Here is a 21230-nt window from a genome sequence, read left to right on the forward strand (position 1 = left end):
ACATTTTGTGGAACTACCAGCCTATTTTCCAAAGCAGCTGTACCATTTTACCTTCCCAATAGCAATATATGAGGGTTCCAGTTTCTCCGTTCTTTGTTATTGTGGTCTTCCTTGCCCCCGCCACCTGCCCCTGTTTTTTAAACCAGGCACATCAGCTTTATGTTGTTGTCTTTTTTTTTTTTTTTTTTTTTTTTTTGAGACAGAGTCTCACTTTGTCGCCCAGGCTGGTGTGCAGTGGTGCGATATCATCTTATTGCAACCTCCACCCCTCTGGGTTCAAGCAATTCTTATGCCTCAGCCTCCTGAGTAGCTGGGATTACAGGTGCCCGCCACCATGCCTGGCTAATTTTTGTATTTTTAGTAGAGACAGGGTTTCATCATGTTGGCCAGGCTGGTCTCGAACTCCTGACCTCGTGATCCGCCCGCCTCAGCCTCCCAACGTGCTGGGATTACAGATGTGAGCCACTACGCACAACCTGTTGTCTTTTTTCTTTTTTATTATAGTCATCCTAGTGGGTGTGAGGTGGTTTTGATTTGCATTTTTCTAAGGGCTAATAACGTTGGACATATTTTCATGTGCTCATTGGTCATTTGTGTATTTTGTTTAGAGAAATGGCTACTCAGATTCTTTGCTCACTTTTAATGGATAATTTGTTGCAAAGTCTTTAATATGTCATTCAAAACCCTTTATAAATATTTTTAGTTTCATCTCCAGTATTGTCTTCCCCCCAAGCCCCCAACTCCCAGACCTCCCTAAGTAAACTCCGAACCTCATAGCTATGAGGAACCCACTCATGATTGCCCAAATGTTCTGCTCTTGGCATCTCTGCCCATGCTCGTCTCTCCCTATGGACCGCCTTCTTTTGTGCCCCAAGTAGGGAGTGTCCCCTCATCCCTTCAGAGACCAGCTCCAAGGCTACCTCAGAGGTGAGCCAAACTGGAGCTGCCCACTCCCGCCACTGGGCGTGTCCACCACCCACTCCCGCCACTGGGCGTGTCCACCACCCACTCCCGCCACTGGGTGTGTCTACCACCCACAACTGAGCTCCCCGAGGCCAGGGACAGCATCTAATTAGATCCCTGGGTGTTTCGCATAATAAATACGGAGCAACAACTTGGTAAATATTTGTTGAGTGAACCATTCAGATTTGGGAAAACATGTTTTCTATCATTCACCTATGTATTATACAGCAAATCGTTTCCTATAATTCTTGCTTTGGGTGGTGATGTCTTCCTCTAAAAATCCTGATTTAACAAAAACAGAGAATGGAAATGATAAAAGAAAGTCTCCTGCATTGGACAGTGACCTTAGGTCTCATCTTTACTCCTGCTTTTATCCTAATTGATGACTTTTCTTTGTAAATGCAGACACACAGAGGCTTGCTGGGCAGCTGGGCCATGCACCCTGTCCTTGATCATTCTTAGAGGTAGAGATCAAAGGAGACTCATTGGCTGAGAGAGTCTACAACTTGCCACATGATCTATTGCTCTGCCTTGTGATTTTAATTGCCTCTTTAAGAATATCAAATCAGGCCGGACGCAGTGGCTCATGCCTGTAGTCCCAGCGCTTTGGGAGGCCGAGGCGGGTGGATCACCTGAGGTCAGGAGTTCGAGACCAGCCTGGCCAACACAGTGAAACCCCGTCTCTACTAAAAATACAAAAATTAGACTGGTGTGGTGGCATTGCGCCTGTAATCCCAGCTACTTGGGAGGCTGAGGCAGGAGAATCACTTGAACCCGGGGGGTCAGAGGTTGCAATGAGCCGAGATTGCGTCATTGCACCCCAGCCTGGGCGACAAGAGCGAGACTCCATCTCAAAAAAAAAAAAAAAAAATCAAATCCGATGTGTTAGCATCTTCATGAATGTCATAAAAAGAAATGTTTCAGTGCCGAAACTGAACAGCAGTACAATGACCTTTGAAAATGTTGTTTAGGGTATTAAATGTGTAACTAGTGACATTTTGTGTGTTTTTCTTTTTCTTCCTATCCAGCTCAGTGGAATAGCTGTTGCCTGTCCTAATGTTAGAATTTGCGCTGATAGAAAGGAGAGGAGCTGGAGATTCATTCTGCTCTGCAAGGGCAGACTCAATTTCAGAAGTGGCACCAGATGATAGCCTTGTGTTGTCCCCAACCACTGGTGCTGAGAAATGATGCAGAACCAAGCCCTCAGATCCCAGATCACCCACGGCTCCTGGGACATCTCTGGGGAAGGGACTTATTAATGTAGGCCCTGATGCAACATCCCAAGTCGTCTTTATCCGTAATTTGCACAGCCAGGACACTCCGGAGCTGGGATTGGGAGGAAAGGAATGGCCAAGCTGCCCTGCCCCCTTGGCCCTGTGGACTCCAGAGGGATGGTCAGTACCAGCAGCATTTCACACACACCAGCTTCATTATTAAAATTGGAGCAATTTGTGAACTAGAGTTGAGACTTCTCTAGAGAAGATCAAAGGTTGGGAAGCAGCTCAGTGGCTGGGTCTGGGAGTCAGCTTCCAGGCAATATCTCACTGAGTCAGGACAAGGCCCATCATTCCCTATTCCCGCCAGGCCGGGTATTTGCCGGGATGTAAAACGGAAGCCAGGTTTTTGGAGAGGCTGAAGCTGGTTTTTGTAACAAGGTCCGGTTACCAGCAAGGAAGCGGCCTTCACGCTGCTCACTCTGGGCCCGAGTGTGGTGCATCGCGCCTCCTGGTGCCCAAAAAGCGCAACTACGTGCCATGCCAGCCAGCTCTCCTGGACTTAACTTCCATTTTTCCCTGATTCTCCTGTTCCTCGCTCACCCTTCTCTTTGCTGTACCCACTGTGGTCCACGCCGAGGCTCCCGTCCCTCCTCCCTGCCCCAAGCAATAATGAACAAGAACTTCATTCTCGGAAGAGAAGTGCAATAGTAAAACTTTCCTTTTTGTTCGTGTAGGGGAAGAGCTGGTGTTAATGGGTCAGGCAGGCAAGGCATGAAGTGATAAATAGGGAAAGGATGAAAGAAGGGAACAAACCCAGGGGACCTGACGGACCTACCCTAACAAAAAATTGGCGTACAAAAAAAGTGTATTAAAATTGTGAGACCACACCAACTCATTCGTCACTCGTGTCTTTACAAAGAACAAACCTGAAGCTTCAATGAGAAAGAATTGAAGTATTCTAGGGCTGCCTGAAATCTTCTGAACTTTAAACATAGGCTTTGATTTCCGAGTTGTGTGCTTGCATGTTAGAGATATTATAGTGTCTAAAAATTGGAACATGGCATAGTTTGATCTAAAAGGTTAGCTAACTTCTGCCATTTAGAAAAAGACCTCATGCTCAAGTCTGCTTTTGAAAAGTTGCCTTGGTCAAGTGTCGAAGACAGCACTTGTTAGAAGGAACAAGTTCACTTCTAAGAGCCCTTCCCAAAGAGTTTAGGAAACAGCACTACTGAGAGTTGCCAATCCTCAGAGCAGTGCAACGTGTGTGTATGTGTAAGACACAGATGGTGAAAATATCAAATGCTACAGATGCCAAGAAGGGAGGTGTTTTGCACCACACCAACCTTTAAACAAACATAAGGATGCAGAATGCAGTCTTTAAAATGGAGGGAGAATTTAATGTCTGTTGGCTATTTCCTTGAAATGGCTTAAAAAGCTGAGATACAGAAGTATTAGTAAATCGGTGCCAGGAATGAAGTAACCGTTTAGATCCAATGCGCCGGCTCCAGCATCGAACTCATGCCCAGCACCCTTTAAACCCTCCCGGGACTCTGCAGAGCCCGCTGACCACTCACAGAGCCTAGCTCGGGGGAGGGCTTTAAGGTGAAGCACGTGACCCCCTGCTTGTGCAGCCCGGGCCGGGAAGTGTGCGCTCCCAAAGTCCTGGAGCGCAGCAAGGGAGGGGCCAGCGCCAGCCCGCGTGTGGGTGGCTGGGTGGGGGCGTGGGCGGGGGTCCGCCTATAATTATCTGGGGAAATGCATCCGCGCTCCGCTTTTCGCTGCGGCAGCTCCGAGGGCACCTCCGGTTCTCCCCGATCCTCTGGGAGTGTCTGGGCGCTCAGTCCGCTCTGATCCCACCGAAACCACTTGGGGTTGGCAGGAAAGAGACGAGGCGTCTGCCGGGGAGGGCAGGGACCCGCTAAGCTGATCTCCTGTACAGTAGTGCTACTTAAAATATGCTGGGGACCATCACCATCACAGGTAAGGCACAAGCCAGGTCGCTTTTGTCCTCTCTGGACGGCAGGCACGGGGCACGAAAAGGGCTTTCTTCCGTTGAATGAGCGTTTGGTGGGGAGCCCGGGAGGTCAATGGCTGGACCGTTATTGGCATTTATTTCTCTCCCCTTTGCTGAGTTTTTCATCAGAAGAACATTCTCCCTTGGGCTCAGCAAGAATCAGACAACCTCAGTGTTTCATTTTTGGCTGAGCTGGAATCTTCTTGACTGTGCCTATGGGAGACTTTTAGTATATTTTGTTCGGGGTTGTGCCCTTCCCCTTAGGGAGAGAGGGATGTGGAGAGGAACAGCAGCAGCTGACTGAATAGAAATATGTCAGATCTGTGTGAATTTGAAAATAAGTTGTGAAAGCTTAATCTCTTGCCGTAGTCATAGACCGAATACATTCCTCTTCTGGGCAAATTACAAGTGTTTGCATTTTGACTTGTTTACTAGGAACTTTGAATAAAGGTACACTTGGTGGTTTAGGGGACTAACATTTAAGCTCTGCTTCAAGTGGTGGTTTTAGTAAAGCCATGGTTATTATAAAATCGGTGGCTAGGAAGCAACACTATTTAGGCAACAAATAGTTAAAAAAAAAAAAAAAAGAAAAAAGTATGTTTCTTTAGCTTACTTTCTAGGAATCTGGCTGTGAGTATGAATTATAATATTTAATGCCTACTTCTAGCAAATAACTTACACGCATCACACTTTTAGAATGCTCTTACAGCTCCTCTAACTTGACATTTGTTAGTCTTATGCCATTGTGCTGTGGCCTAACCTGCGTATTTTCTCTTCCTCTTATCAAGAAAATTAAACTCCATTTGTGAATTTAACTTTATAGGAACAGCACTTCTTTATTCTTTAAATAGTTGAGATCATTGCTGCCAAATCTATATTTTTTTCGGTTTTTTTTTTTTTTTTTTTTGAGATGGAGTCTTGCTCTTTCACCAGGCTGGAGTGCAATGGTGCGATCTTGGCTCACTGCAGCCTCCACCTCCCGGGTTCAAGCGATTCTCCTGCCTCAGCCTCCCAAGTAGCTGGGGTTACAGGCACGCGCCACCACGCCCGGATAATTTTTGTATTTTTAGTAGAGCCGAGGTTTCACCCAGTTGGCCAGGATGGTCTCGATCTCTTGACCTTGTGATCTGCCCGCCTTGGTCTCCCAAAGTGCTGGGATTATAGGTGTGAGCCACCGCACCTGGCCTACATGTTTTTTTTGTTTTTTTTTAAAGCAACTATAGAATTTCTAGGACTTAAAATTTTCTCAGTGCAACTGCTCCTGCAAAGCCATGCGCTCCTGTGGAATTTAAAAGAATGTGAAAGTTCAGCAATACTAAAATTATCTCTCACTTCCTATAGATTAGCTTGTTTACTTTGAGATTTCCTTAAAATTCGACTCCCAAGTTGACTTGGCTAACCTTTCTACCATTTACTCAGCTTGAAAGTTTATGCCATATCTCCAAACTATTAATAAATAGACTGTACAAAATAAAAAAAATTTAAAACACAAAAATCTCCATTTTTTCCCCCAGATCATTAATTTTTCTGTGAATGAAATATGCAAATGTGTGTTGTAGGGAGTCACAGCTCGGGGTGGTGCTTATGAGATCATGACTTTTTTCTGAGTACTTTTTGGGTACAATATGATTTTTATTATATTCACTATTCAATTAGTCGCATACTGAGATTCCTATGGTAAAAGGAGGTGGTCTAAAGTTTTAGCAGTAATTAAAGGTTAATAAACTTGGAGCACTTGAGGGGGCTTGTAATAGTTGGCTCAGATAATCCCAATGGAATGATAAATGAATGGAAATAGTGGGAAGGACTAATTTTTAAGGCAAAATCAGGTAATTGGCTCTATTGCTTTCTGAATTTACTTTTCTTACAATGTGGGTGTGGAGGATATGGCAAAATTTTGCACTTTTTCCTGGTAATAAGAAAGTGCACAGAAAATCTTAACTTCACTCCAAAAATTTACCAGCAAGAAATCTTATGTAGTGGAAAAAGTAAAAATGAAAGGGAGTTTCAGCTGTCATTTGGTTTTTGCTCCGCAAGTTATTCTGATGGGGAAGATTCATAATCATCATCTTTAAATAGTTGCTCAGAATCTTGAAAAGCCATGAGAGCTTTAAAAATTGACAGTAATGGCAGGGCGCAGTGGCTTACGCCTGTAATCCCAGCACTTTGGGAGGCCGAGGCAGGCAGATCACGAGGTCAGGAGATCGAGACCATCCTGGCTAACACGGTGAAACCCCGTCTCTACTAAAAATACAAAAAAATTAGCCGGGCGTGGTGGCGGGTGCCTGTAGTCCCAGCTACTTGGGAGGCTGAGGCAGGAGAATGGTATGAACTCGGGAGGCAGAGCTTGCAGTGAGCCGAGATCACGCCTCTGCCCTCCAGCCTGGGCGACAGAGCGAGACTCCGTCTCAAAAAAAAAAAAAAAAAAAAAAAATTGACAGTAAGGTGGCCCGGCGCGGTGGCTCACGCCTGTGATTCCAGCACTTTGGGAGGCTGAGGCGGGCGGATCACGAGGTCAGGAGTACAAGACTAGCCTGACCAACATGGTGAAACCCCGTCTCTACTAAAAACACAAAAATTAGCCGGGCATGGTAGTGTGCACCTGTGATCCCAGCTACTCAGGAGGCTGAGGCAGGAGAATCTCTTGAACCTGGGAGGCAGAGGTTGCAGTGAGCCGAGATTGTGCCACTGCACTCCAGCCTGGGTGACAGAGCAAGACTCCGTCTCAAAATAAATAAATAAATAAATAAATTGACAGTAAGGTTTCATGAAATCTTAAAGGTCTCTTGCATCTTTGGGATTATTCACTTAAATACTATAGAAGGTTATTGCAGTTCTCTTTAGTACTATGTTATTTTAGGAGGTGTGTGTTTAAATTTTACAATTCATTAGCAGGACTGATGGCATTTTGTAGGAACTACTTAGGAACAAGTTCGCATTTCTGAAAGTAAGGAAAAGCTGTCACTTAATACTATTATCCCCCCCCGCCCACACACACACACAACCCAGTTTACACAAACCACTAAAATGAATGCAGTGGAAATTGAATTATGAAATGATTGCTTATTCACATTACATACTGTTGCCATTCTTGGGGTCTCTTTCTCTCACATCTCATTTGCAATAAGTTAGCTTTGAAACAAGAAATAAGTGATGTGACACGATGATCATCCCCTTCCCCACTCAACTGTAAATGGCGTGCCAGCATAAAAACGCCTTTTTTTTTTTTTTTTTTTTTTGAGACGAAGTCTCACTCTGTCACCCAGGCTGGAGTGCAGTGGCGCGATCTCAGCTCACTGCAACCTCCACCCCCCGGGTTCAAGCAATTCTCCCTGCCTCAGCCTCCCAAGCAGCTGGGATTACAGGCACCCACCACCACGCCTGGCTAATGTTTGTATTTTTAGTAGAGACAAGGTTTCGCCATGTTGGCCAGGCTGGTCTTGAACTCCTGACCTCAGGTGATCCACCCACCTCAGCCTCCCAAAGTGGTGTGAGCCACCACACCCGGCCAAAAAAATGCTTTTTGAATTAAGCAAGTACGTTTTCTCTTTTCTCTAAGTCACCCACATTACTGAAACTGATAATATTGATACATTGCAAACTGTGAAGTATCATGAGAAATAGGGACATTATTCTTTAAAGTAGAAACGGGGGAAGAATTAATCCTCCAACGTTCACGTTAGTTCTAGATTATTTATAATGCATTTTCTGATGCAAATAATTTTTACAAGAGAAAAAAATAACCTTGCACTTGGGTGTTTCACATCTGCTATGGAGACAGATTCCTTGTCAAGAGACTTTGGAGACACGAAATTGATACTTTCACAACTGCTGGATTAATAACTACCACTTCCTGAGCGCCTAGTCTGGCAGGTGTTGTTCAGCACTTTGTGGACATTATCATGTATTCCTCACAATAATCCTGCAAAAAGTGGTTCTGTAACCCCATTTCTATCATAAAAGTAAGTTTCTCATGATTTGATAATTACCCAGGGTTTCACAGCTAGAAAGAGCGTAACTGTAGGGTACCTTGCAAAAGACCTCTTTCTCGTTGTGAAGATGCTAATACTTGTTTAGTGACCCACATTCTTACATGCCTGCCCAGATGTTTAAGGGATCGTGAAACATCAATATCAAGACCACGGATTGGGACTGGGCATGGTGGCTTATGCCTGTAATCCCAGCACTTTGGGAGGCCAAGGCAGGCGGATCGCTTGAGTCCAGGAGTTTGAGACCAGCATGGTTAACGTAGGGGAGACCTCCTCTCTACAACAAATTAAAGATTTAGCTGTGCATGGTGGCACATGCCTGTAGTCCCAGTCACTTGGGAAGCTGAGGTAGGAGAATCACTTGCACCACTGAATTCCAGCCTGAGCAACAGAGCAAGACCCTGTCCCCACCCCACCCCCCAAAAAAAACACCAGGTCCAATGATGATGTCACCTATATGCTCCAGTATGGGATCCTTGCTTTTATGAATTTGCATATATCTCCGCTTGGAGGTTTTCTGGTTAATGAGCTTTAGAACAAGGGAGGTTGGGTGTGTAGCCTATAAGGGATGGACTTAGAATGCAGAGAATTCCTGGAAAAATTCCAGGACAATGCTACGAATCTTGGGGGAAAGATAACTAGTTCCAGATGTCACTGTAAGCCATCCTGATGTGCCTGGGGATGGGGAGCACTGGTGATTCTAAGCCTGAAAAATGAACATGTCGTTTCTGCAGTATCGTACTTCTTTTTCTCAACAGAAAATGATGGTGCTGGTGTCACTGAAACCTGATAGCTAACTAAAAACATTAATATTTTGTAGTATATAATCAACATATTCCTTTAAAGTTTTTTTTTCCTTTTAAGCCTCTAAAGTAAAAGAAAACAATTTATAATTTATCTCTTAATCGCTAAGTATTTGGAAACATGAGAAAAGAAAAATGATGCTCCAGGTTTTGAACACATGGGCTGTCTCTACATTATATGGAGCTTGCGGGTGGGAAACACATAGCCAGCAGGGACCACTGTAGCTTAGCCCTTCTTGGGATCATGGAGCCTTTGCAGCTTTGGGGACGGGAGATTATGGATATTTTCTAAAGGAAAATGTGTATTTGCACATACACGTTATAGACCTGGAGATTGATTTTATAAATCGGGATTCACAGAACATTTATCTGGAGATAAACCTAGGTTAATAGCAGGTAACACCTCAGTGTGAAACGCTTCAGTAATTCTTGGCCCAAGTGAGATTTTTGTACATGAAATGATTTCAAGTTTTGATTTCTTACTACATCACTAAAGATGCAACTTTTCATATATTTTCACATTTATTTGACTCCATTAATATTCCATAGGACTTTTTTTTTAACCTCGAAGGGGCTTGTTATGACAAAGCTGTTTAAAATATTAAAAAGCACCTAGTTTGTTATGATTAAAGAAGTGTTATAATTTTTTTATAATGTTGTAATTAAGAATAGTTTATACTCTTAAAAATAGGGTGAGAGGTGTTCAGTCCAGGAAGTATCTCCTCTATTTCACTTTCCACACTTATTATTAAGGATAACTTTCATTTATCTTAGAAAAACGTAAAGCAAAACCCTACCCAAGTAGGTCTTGCTTGGCAGTGATAACTTCAAGTTATTTTTCCTTCCAGAATGTTGTAGCATGAAGTAGCTTCATCCATATCCAGCCTTTATTTTTACTGCATCTTTTTAAAAGTTTTGGCCGGGCGCGGTGGCTCATGCCTGTAATCCCAGCACTTTGGGAGGCCAAGGTGGGCGGATCACGAGGTCAGGAGATCGAGACCATCCTGGCTAACATGGTGAAACCCCATCTCTACTAAAAATACAAAAAATTAGCTGGGTGTGGTGGTGGGCGCCTGTAGTCCCAGCTACTCAGGAGGCTGAGGCAGGAGAATGGCATGAACCTGGGAGGTGGAGCTGGCAGTGAGCCAAGATTGCACCAACGCACTCCAGCCTGGACGACAGAGCGAGACTCTGTCTCAAAAAAAAAAAAAACAGTTTTGTTTTGGAGTACTAGTAGCACGATCATAGCTCACTGCAGCCTGGAACTCCTGGGCTCAACGATCCTCCTGTCTCAGCCTCCCAAGTAGCTGGGACCCTACTAAGTAGCACGTCCAGCCCTGCGTCTTTTTTTTTTTTTTTTTTTCCGAGACAGTCTCGCTCTGTTGCCAGGCTGCTGGAGTGCAGTGGCATGATCTCGGCTCACTGCAGCCTCCGCCTCCCAGGTTCAAATGATTCTCCTGCCTCAGCCTTCTGAGTAGCTGGGATTACAGGCACCTGCCACCACGCCTGGCTAAATTTTTGTATTTTTAGTAGAGACAGGGTTTCACCATGTTAGCCAGGGTGGTCTCGATCTCCTGACCTCGTGATCCGCCCGCCTCGGCCTCCCAAAGTGCTGGGATTACAGACGTGAGCCACCATGCCCGGCCCAGCCCTGCGTCTTATATACCCATGCAGAGATCCCTCCTTCTTAGGTATATTCAGAAAATTAAGTGAATGAAAGCTTTCTCTACATCTTCTTTAAAATTATCATATCTTTTCCAAGTAATGTTTTCAGCATATTGACCCTGTCTCACACAAGCATGTGAGTAGGTGTCTCCACCCAGAAGAAGGGCATAGAAATATTTGGCATGGATGATGATGTTTCACTAATGGTTGATGTCGAAAGACCTGTCAGTACAAGACTGTATCACACATGGGTATGTGGCCTGTTGGAAGGATTAGTCTTTTTCCTGCGCTTTGAAGTGTCTACAGGGTGGGAAAAGACCAGTGACTAGCAGGACAGTACAAAGACGGAGGTGCCTGTGAGTTCGGGCTCCAGGGGCTTCTACGGGGGACACACCGACCACTCCCTGTAACATTTTGGCCATCTTTGTGACCTAGTGGGATGCTGGAATTGTTTCTAGCCGAACCTCAGCACCAGTGAGTACGTGAGCACCACAACTGGGCTTTCTGGGCATGGGAGAGACTTGGGTGGATAGCAGCGTGTTTAAAAATGGTGGGATCATTCAATCACACATGAATTAAAAAACTATACATTGTGTGGAAAAGGCCACTCCAAAATCAAAGGAGGTTTTAGGGGCACCAAAAAGTACATCCCCATATCAGTGATCCCAAATCAAAGATGGAGCTTTTTTATTTTCCTCTTTGTAGCCAGTCGGACAAATTTAAGGCAGATGAAAATTCCATAGGAGTTTTGAATTAAAAGAAGCGCCCTAACGGAAGGCTGTGATGAAGTGTGGTTGTGAATGGATTCCACTGTGCCAGGACTGCACGGGTGAGCACTGGCTGCCTGTCCTGGAAGCCCCCTCCATTATTTTTAGAGGCCTCTTATCAATCACTTACTCCCTTCACTCCCAGCAGTGGGAGTGGGTTGAGCCTCTGGTCTGAGCCTCTCCTGCCTGCCGCCCCCACATCTTTTAGGCTATTTTATAATGCATTTAACAGCCTCCCGCTGTGCTCACTAAGCTACAATCTTTAACTCATTTACAACCAGCATGCAGGGCGCATGTAAAAATACTTTCTCAGGCCGGGCGCAGTGGCTCACGCCCGTAGTCCCAGCACTTTGGGAGGCCGACATGAGCGGATCACCTGAGGTCAGGAGTTTGAGACCAATCTGGCCAACATGGTGAAACTCCGTCTCTACTAAAAAATACAAAAATTAGCTGGGCATGGTGGCGAATGCCTGTGGTCCCAGCTACTCGGGAGGCTGAGGTAGGAAAATCTCTTGAACCAGGGAGGTGGAGGCTGCAAGTGATTTGAGATCGCGCCACTGCACTCTAGCCTGGGCAACAGAGCAAGACTGTGTCTCAAAAAAAAATTGAAAGGTTTCTGCTAACCACAAACTAGAAGGGAATGATGATGGTCTTGTTTGGGACTCTTTACCTGCAGCAAGAACTTGGGAAATGTGGGGGTGATTTTGGTGTATCATGTACAGTTGGGCTGGGGAAAGCAAAAAAAGTGAAGAAGAGGAGGTGAGGAGGGGGAGGTCAGCACAGGAAGAAGGGTCCCGGCCACCTTTGACCCATACTTGGGGGGGTAAAGGACCTGCATCTGGCCAGGCTCTGTGGCTTATGTCTGTAAGCCCAGCACTTTGGGAGGCTGAGGTGGGAGGATCGATTGAGGCCAGGAGTTCAAGACCAGCCTGAGCAACATAGTGAGATCCTCCATCTCTACAAAAACAAACACAAAACAAAAACAGAAAAGGGATCTGCATCTTTACATGGTGCAAATAAAGAAAACTAGAAGATAGGGGGTTAACTCGAGACATATTAATACGTGCTCCTTTTCTCCCCTTGAAATGTTGATGTTGGAAGTCAAGGTGGGAAAAATAGGCACAATGTCACATTCAACTTTACAGGATTTGAAAGTGCATCTCAGCTGGGCACGGCGGCTCACGCCTGTAATCCCAACACTTTCAGAGGCTGAGGCAGGTGGATCTCCTGAGGTCAGGAGTTCGAGACCAGCCTGGCCAACATGGCGAAACCCTGTCTCTACTAAAAACACAAAAATTAGCCGGGCGTGGTGGCATGCCTGTAATCCCAGCTACGCAGGAGGCTGAGGCAGGAGAATCGCTGGAACCCTGGAGGCAGAGGCTGCAGAGAGCTGACATCATGCCACTGTACTCCAACCTGGGTCACAGAGCAAGACTCCGTCTCAAAAAAATAAAAAAGAGTGCATCTCAACTTTTTTTTTTTTTTTTTTTTTTTTTTTTTTGAGACAGAGTCTCGCTCTGTCGCCCAGGCTGGAGTGCAGTGGCACAATCTCCGCTCACTGCAAGCTCTGCCTCCCGGGTTCACGCCATTCTCCTGCCTCAGCCTCCCGAGTAGCTGGGACTACAGGCGCCGGCCACCATGTTCGGCTAATTTTTTGTATTTTTTTAGTAGAGACGGGGTTTCACCGTGTTAGCCAGGATGGTCTCGATCTCCTGACCTCGTGATCTGCCCGCCTTGGCCTCCTAGAGTGCTGGGGTTACAGGCGTGAGCCACCGCGCCCGGCCTTCAACTTTTTGTATTGGTGATTTTCAGTGACTTCTGGTCCTGAAAATCAAGAGCTTTCTGGTTCAGCAGAGCTGAAAGCTGTTCAATACTGCCCTCTTCTGTCCAAAACTCATTCAGGCATTTGGACAATGATTTTATACTCGGGAATGTTTTTGACAAAGCGTGATGGTGAAAATTGGACATTATCTAACCATGGGGACAGAAAAACAAATTGTGCAGCCATTAGGTCTTAGTTTTGAAGACTTTATTCAGAAAACAACACAAATAGTGATTATCTGGATGTTGTACTTATGAAAAATTTTCCCTATTCTCTGTATTTTAAAGTCTTCTGCAATTTATACTGATTATGTTTGGAATTGGCAAAAAGTAAAATAAGTCGTTCTATTCTGAAGAAAACAAGCAAAAATATTAAAGTTTTTGTTATTTTTATAGAAAGCCAACTGATACTTCATCCTCATAACCAGCCTTAGTGTCCTCACCTACGTTATAGGTGAGGACACTAAGAACAGAGATTTTCATTTTATTTTTATTTTTACTGTTTTTTTGTTTTTGTTTTTGTTTTTTGAGATGGAGACTCACTCTGTCACCCGTGCAGTGGCACAATCTCCACTCATTGCCACCTCCACCTCGCAAGTTCAAGCAATCCTCCTGCCTCAGCCTCCCAAGTAGCTGGGATTATAAGATGCCCAGCTAACTTTTGTATTTTTAGTAGACGTGGGGTTTGACTGTGTTGACCAAAGCTGGTCTCAGACTCCCGACCCGAAAGCGATCCTCCTACCTCGGCCTCCCAAAGTGCTGGGATTACAGCCCCGCGAGCCACTGCACCTGGCCTTATTTTTCGTTTAGATTCAGGGGATACATGTATAGGTTTGTTACTTGGATATACTGCATAATGGTGAGGTTTGGGCTCTAGTGTACCTGTCACCGGAGTGGTGAACATTGTACTCAATAGTATTTTTCAACTCTCACTTCCCTTCCACCCTCCCTCCCTTTTAGAGTCCCCAGTGTCCATTATTTCCATCTTTATATCCCTGTGTACTCATTGGTTAGCTACCATTTATGAGAATATGAGAATATGCAGCATTTTACTTTCTGTTTCTGAGTTATTTTACTTAGGATAATGGCCTCCAGATCCTTCCATGTTGCTGCAAAGGACATGATTTCATTCTTTTTCATGGCTGCATAGTATTCCATGGTGTATATGGACCACATTTTCTTTATCCAGTCAAACTTTGATGGACACTTGGGTTGTTTCCATGACTTTGCTAGTGTGAATAGTGCTGCAAGAAGCATACAAGTACAGGCATCTTTTTGATAAATTGATTTTATCTCTCTTGGGTAGATGCCAAATAATGGGATTGCTGTGTGGAATGGTAGTTCTGTTTTTTGTTCCTTGAGAAATCTCCATATTGTTTTCTATAGCTCTCTTACTAATTTACATTCCCACTGGCAATGTATAAACATTCCCTTTTCTCCACATCTGTGCCAACATCTGTTGTTTTTTGACTTTTTAATAATAGCTATTCTGGCTAGGCACAGTGGCTCACATCTATAATCCCAGCACTTTGGGAGGCTGAGGCAGGTGGATCACCTGAGGTCAGCAGTTCGAGACCAACCTGGCCAACATGGTGAAACCCCGTCTCTACTAAAAATATAAAAATTAGCCAGGCGTGGTGGCGTGTGGCTATAGTCCTAGCTACTCGGGAGGCTGAGACAGAATTGCTTGAACCCAGGAGGTGGAGGTTGCAGTGGAGCTAAGATCACACCATTGCACTCCAGCCTGGGCGACAGAGCGAGACTCTGTCTCAAAATAAATAAATAATAAAAAATAGCCATTCTGACTGGTGCAAGATTGTGGTTTTAATTTGCATTTCTCTGATAATTAGTGATGCTGAGAATGTTTTCATATGTTTCTTTGCCGTTTGTATGTCTTCTTTTGAGAAATGTCTAAGAACAGAGATTTTGCCCAAGGGCCCAGTGCTAGTAAGTGGTACAGCTAAAATTTAAACACCAGTCTGTCCCCAGAACTTCTGCTCTGTAATTTTCTTCCCCTCTGCCTGAATTTTTTTTCTCTCTTTGGTGGGGGAAAGTTAAGTCGTTTTCCTGTTGTTTAACACATAGATAAAATTTATATTATGGTATGTAAAGTGAAGAAAATATCGGATATCCTCCTCTAAAATCAGGTCGGGTAAATCATCACTCTATATTTTGTTGTTTTCTATAATTTTTAGTAGTTATCTGCAATTCCAAGTGCATTCTTCCAAGTGATTTTAAAAAAAAAATAACTTCAGGCCAGGTCCAGTGGCTCACACCTGTAATCCCAGCACTTTGAGAGGCCGAGGTGGGTAGATCACCTGAGGTCAGGAGTTCAAGACCGGTCTCTACAGTTTACTAGAGACATGGAAACCCCATCTCTACTAAAAATACAAAAAATTAGCCGGGTGTCGGGGCGGGCGCCTGTAATCCCAGCTACTTGGGAGGCTAGGACAGAAGAATCGCTTGAACCCAGGAGGCGGAGGTTGCAGTGAGCCGAGATCGCGCCATTGCACTCCAGCCTGGGCAATAAGAGTTTCCGTCTCAAAAAAAAAAAAAAAAAAAAAAAGGAAAGAAAGAAAGATAACTGTAAACATACAGAAAGCTGGAAAACTAAAATGAATACAGAGAACACCCATACCCTTTACTCAGATTCACCTATCCCAAATAGTGGGATATTGTCAACATTTTCCCTCGCTGGCTATATTTACTCTCTTTTTGTTGGAAAACAAAACAAACATCAGTCCACAGGTTTCTGTTATAAGTCACATAGGTATGAGATAGATTAATAAATTCACTGGAGAAGGCCGGGCACAGTGGCTCACACCTGTAATCCCAGCACTTTGGGAGACTGAGGCGGATTGCTTTGAGCTCAGGAGTTCAAGGCCAGCCATGGCAAAACCCCTGTGTCTACTAAAAATACAAAAACTAGCCAGGAGTTGGTGGCTCACACCTGTAGTCCCAGCTACTCAGGAGGCTGAGGCTGGAGAATCGCTTGAGCCCTGGAAACGGAGGCTGCAGTGAGCCAAGATGATGCCATAGTACTCCTGCCTGGGCGATAGAGGGACAACTTGTCTCAAAAGAAAAAAAAATTAGGGAAGAATTTGAAAGTAAGTTATATACATCATGGTCCTTTACCCCTAAATATTTCAGTATGTATTTTCCAAGAATAGGGATATTCCCTTTCATAACCACAGTACAGTTATTGACAGTTAACAATATCATACATTTACGTTATTACAGAACTTTTCTATAATCTGCTTCTAATTTTGTCAGTTAATTTAATTATGTCCATTTTAAAGCATTCCTCTTTGCATTACAAGATCCACCCTAGGGTCAGAGATTTTGTGTTGTCGTGTCTTTTTAGCTTCTTTTAATCTGGAAGACTTCTATAGCTTTTGTCGTTTAGACTTTGATATGTTCAAAGCATAAGTTCTCTCCCCATTTCTACTCATTCCTTATTTGATGTTTCTTTTGCCTAAATCAATTTAGGTTAGGTTACTCATTCTTTTTTTTTTTTTTTTTTTCCCGAGATAGAGTCTTGCTCTGTTGCCCAGGCTGGAGTGTAGTGGCGTGATCTGGGTTTACTGCAACCTCCGCCTCCCGGGTTTAAGCGATTCTCCCACCTCAGCTTCCTGAGTTGCTGGGGCTACAGGCACCCATCACCACGCCCGGCTAATTTTTGTGTTTAGAGACTGGGTTTCACCATATTGGCCAGGCTGGTCTCGAACTCCTGACTCCAGATGATCCGTCTACCTCGCACTCCCAAAGTGCTGGGATTACAGGCGTGAGCCACTGCACCCGGCCATAGGTTACTCATTCTAAGCCAGAATCCTGCAGAGGTGATGTTGTGTCCTTCTCAGGGTATTGCACGCAGTGTCCATCTGTCCCTTGTAGGCTGATGTTAAGGTGTTTCCAATTTCTCCACTGTAGAATTGGGCTTTTCTCTCTCCCTTTCAACAATAAGCATGTAAATATCCTCCCCTCTCCTCCATTTAGCACTTTAGCACCCATTGATTCTTGCTTTATCCAGCTTTCACTTTGATGGTTGTAAAATGATGCTCGGGTGATCTTTTGAATCACTATCTGCGAGTGGGTGGGTAGGATTTATGCACTCTTTTCAAAACGATGCATGACTGTAACTGTGAATAAACTCTGCCTTTCACACTGAAATAGAATTCAAATTGCTGTCCACATTAGACATAAAGCAGTTTTTCCATCTAAGTGTAGGAGTTGACATATCGAAATACTTGTTCTTGCCATAAGTGGCGCTTATGAACTATAAAAAGTTGTAATGATTTATGGAAAATAAGAATGTTTATGCTTTAAAAGTGTATGAAATTGACTTTTCTTTCAAAAAGACAAACTGTATATTTTGCTCCTTTAGTGCCTTCACTCTAAGCACTCCCCAGCCAGCCTTTGGCCCTCCTGAGATACCACATGCCTATATGACGTTGGTCAAGTCATATGACCGTTTTTAAAAATAGACTATTTTTAAGAGCAGTTTCAGGTTCACAGCAAAATTGAGTGGAGAGTTTGGAGAATTCCCATGTGTCCCTTGCCCCAGCGTCCGCATAGCCTCCCCCAACCGTTATCAGCATTCCCCACCAGAATGGGTCATTTGTTACAATCAATGAACTTACATTGACACATGGTTATCACCCCAAGTCCATAGTTTACATTAGGGCTCACTCTTGGTGGTGTACATTCTGTGGATTTGGGCCAATACATAATGATGTGTACCCACCATTAGTGTCATACAGAATGGCTTCACTGCCATAAAAATCATCTGGGCTTCACGTATTCATTCCTTCCTCCCCCCAACCCCTGGCAGCCACTGCTCTTTTTACTGTCTCCATAGTTTTGCCTTTTTCAGAATGTCATATAGTTGGAATCATACATTGTGTATCTTCCTCAGAGCGTCTTCTTTTGCTTAGCTATATACATTTAAGTTCCCTCCATGTATTTTCAAGGCCTGATAACTAATTTTTCTTTCTTTCTTTTTTTTTTTTTTCCTTTTTGAGACAGAGTCTCGCTCTGTTGCCCAGGCTGGAGTGCAGTGGCGCGATCTCAGCTCACTGCAAGCTCCGCCTCCCGGGTTCAAGCAATTCTCTGCCTCAGGCTCCCGAGTAGCTGGGATTGCAGGTGCCCACCACCATGCCCGGCTAATTTTTGTATTTTTTTTTTTTTTTTTTTAGTAGAGACGGGGTTTCACCATCTTGGTCAGGCTGGTCTTGAACTCATGACCTCGTGATCCACCCACCTCAGCCTCCCAAAGTGCTGGGATTACAGTCATGAGCCACCGCGCCCAGCGGTGGTTTTTTTTTTTTTTTTTTTTAGTGCTGAATAGTATTCTATTGTCTGGATATACCATACTTTATCCACTCACTTATTGAAGGACATCTGATTGCTTCCAACTTTTGGCAATTATGCATAAAGCTGCTATAAACATCTGTGTGCAGATGTTTTGTGTGGACATAAATTTTCAACTCATTTGGGTGAATACCAAGGAGCGTGATTGCCAGATCATATGGTAAGAGTATGTTCAGTATGAAAAGAAACCGCAGACTGTCCTCCCAAGTGGTTGTCCATTTGCATTCTCAAAGATGACTATTTTTGAAGTCCCAGTTGGAGGGAGCAGGTGAGCTCCACCTTCTAGCCCGTAAGGCTCTGTAAGTGATGGCTTTGTGATGGGAACTTGACTGATACCCTCATGGGCGAATACTCAAGAACTTAAAGCTCTTTACAACCAAGCCAAACCCACGAGCAGGTTCCACCATGCCTTGGCCATTGCCAGACAAAACCCCATTGTGTTTTTGCTTGATTTTCGTCCTTCTGTGACATTGACACTTCAGGCCAGGCTAGTTGTTTTGCAGAACGTCCTTCATTGTGGATTCGTCTGATTGTTTCCTCGTGATTAGATGCCGTTAAACATTTTGATCAGCAGTGCTGCAAAGATGAATTCTTGTCCTTCTGAGTGCCTCACATCAGGAAGCACAATGACATCTATTCCATTATCGAGGATAAGTCTGATCACTTGGTTAAAGTGGTGCCTGCCAGATTTCTCCATTGTCGAGGTCCTTTTTGTTTGTTTTGTTTCTTTTTTTCTTTTTTTTTTTGAGACAGTCTTGCCCTGTCTTCCAGGCTGGAGTGCAGTGGCGCGTTCTCGGCTCACTGCAACCTCCACCTCCCTGGTTCAACCGATTCTCCTGCCTCAGCCTCCCGAGTAGCTGGGATTACAGATATGTGCCACCACGCCCGGCTAATTTGTTTGTATTTTCAGTAGAGATGAGGTTTCACCATGTTGGCCAGGCTGGTCTCGAACTCCTGATCTCAGGTGATCCGCCCGCTTTGGTCTCCCAAAGTGCTGGGACTACAGGCGTGAGCCACCGCGCCAGGCCTCGAGGCCCTTTTTTAAAAAAAATTGTCAGGGAAGTTCAGCGGCGGCTTGGCAGTTGGTTAGCAGGATGATTTTCGGCCTCAGCAAGCTTGGGTTTGAAGAGACCCCACTGGGGCGGTCCGCAGGACCCCCGGGGGTTTCCTGGGAGGTCCAGGGCTAGCGCCGGGCGCGGGGAGGCTGCGCCGTTTGTGACGTTAGCGGCCGGCTTCCCGGGCCCAGGCTTTCGCGAGCTATGGCAGCCGGCAGGGGCGCGCTGGGCCTCGCGGGCGGCTGTTGGGCTGCCCCTGCCGGCGGGCTGCGCGCGCCATGCCCTGGTGGAGTAAACTCTGCAGTGAGTAGCACGTGCCCCCAAGCGGCAGTTCGCCCCGCGGCGATGGCGGACACGGAATCCCGAGGGCCACCACCAACTGTCCCTTAGGACCGACCCGAGATGGGTGTGTGGGTTTTCCAGCCTCCTTCCTTCCCGTCCCAGGCTTGGGAAAGCCTCTCTACTGGCCAAGGCGCGCAGGGACAGGTCGGGAAGGGCCTGCGCCCGTGGCATCCCAGCCCAGGCTGTAGAGCCGCCCGCTGCCCCTGATCTTGCCCCAGCCCCCAGCCCCAGAAAGGAAAGGCCTCGTTCTGGGTCCCGTGATATAGGTGCCAAAACGCTCTGCGCTAGCAGCCTACCTCCCGGAAGACTCTGGCTTGAACGGGGAGTCGGGGGGTTGGAAAGGACATGGCTGTGGCTGCAGTCACCTGGGGAGGTGGGCGGCAGGGCAGCAGGTCGAGGATGACCCAGGCCTCGAAAAGTCACCAGGATTTAGCAAAGTTGCCCTCACTGTGAGGCCTGGAGGCCAGCAAAGTGTGGGACGCAGAACAGAATGGAACCGGCCTCAACACTTGGGCTGCGCCATGGGGAATGTGAAGCCCAGGGATGGGGCAGGCTGGGAAGTACGGTCTAGGCTTCAATGCGGGTTCCAAGCCACACGATCGCATGTGTTTTGTGGTCAGGATCTCAACAGCGCGGGTACAGATATAGGTACCTGCCGGGCTAGGTAGGTTAGAAGACTATTCTCTAGGCCCTGAAGCCATTAGGAGTCCACAGCCTGTTGATGTGATAGAAGCGGTATTTTAGGAGGCTTTGCTTAGCAGGTACCTTATATGGAGTGAGTAGATTGCCCCAGCACAGAGGGTACGTGGAGGCCGAAATCAGGCTGAAGCACAAAGCATGGAGGCGCCAGAAGATTGTTCTGACAACTTAACTCTTAGGATTACTTAGGTTAAAAGAGACTGCAGACTAGTTGACCAGTTACAACTTAAAATTTTTCTGTATACATTTTATTATGTGTTCAACTCATAACTCACTTACTCTATATAAAGAGAACATTTGATTATTATTAAGCTATACTGAACTATCAATAGCTGTTCAGTAACAGCTACCTTAGATACTGATGGCAGTCGCCCAGGCTGGAGTGCAGTAGTGTGATCTTGGCTCACTGCAACCTCCACCTCCTGTGTTCAGGTGATTCTCCTGCGTCACCCTCCCAAGTAGCTGAGACTACAGGCATGCGCCACCATGCACGACTGATTTTTGCGTTTTTAGTAGAGATGGGGT

At 45.4% G+C, this 21230-nt stretch overlaps 1 protein-coding gene across 4 annotated transcripts in view; it reads left to right on the forward strand.

The window, feature by feature from the left end:
* Window positions 1-21230, forward strand: part of AKAP12 (A-kinase anchoring protein 12) — a 114815-nt gene that overhangs the window by 79180 nt on the left and 14405 nt on the right. The window contains exon 1 of one of the 4 annotated variants that reach the window (XM_003776944.5): window positions 3790-4160. The exons of 1 other annotated variant lie outside the window; for it this stretch is intronic. In XM_003776944.5, the coding sequence (XP_003776992.4) occupies window positions 4136-4160 (25 nt within the window). In that variant the 5' untranslated portion in view covers window positions 3790-4135. Of the gene's footprint in view, window positions 1-3789; window positions 4161-19805; window positions 20071-21230 lie in introns of those variants that run through there. 2 more of the 4 variants (XM_054558323.2, XM_054558324.2) reach the window with 2 other exon arrangements.

This window comes from Pongo abelii, chromosome 5 (genome assembly GCF_028885655.2).
Source record: "Pongo abelii isolate AG06213 chromosome 5, NHGRI_mPonAbe1-v2.0_pri, whole genome shotgun sequence".
NCBI lineage: Eukaryota > Metazoa > Chordata > Mammalia > Primates > Hominidae > Pongo > Pongo abelii.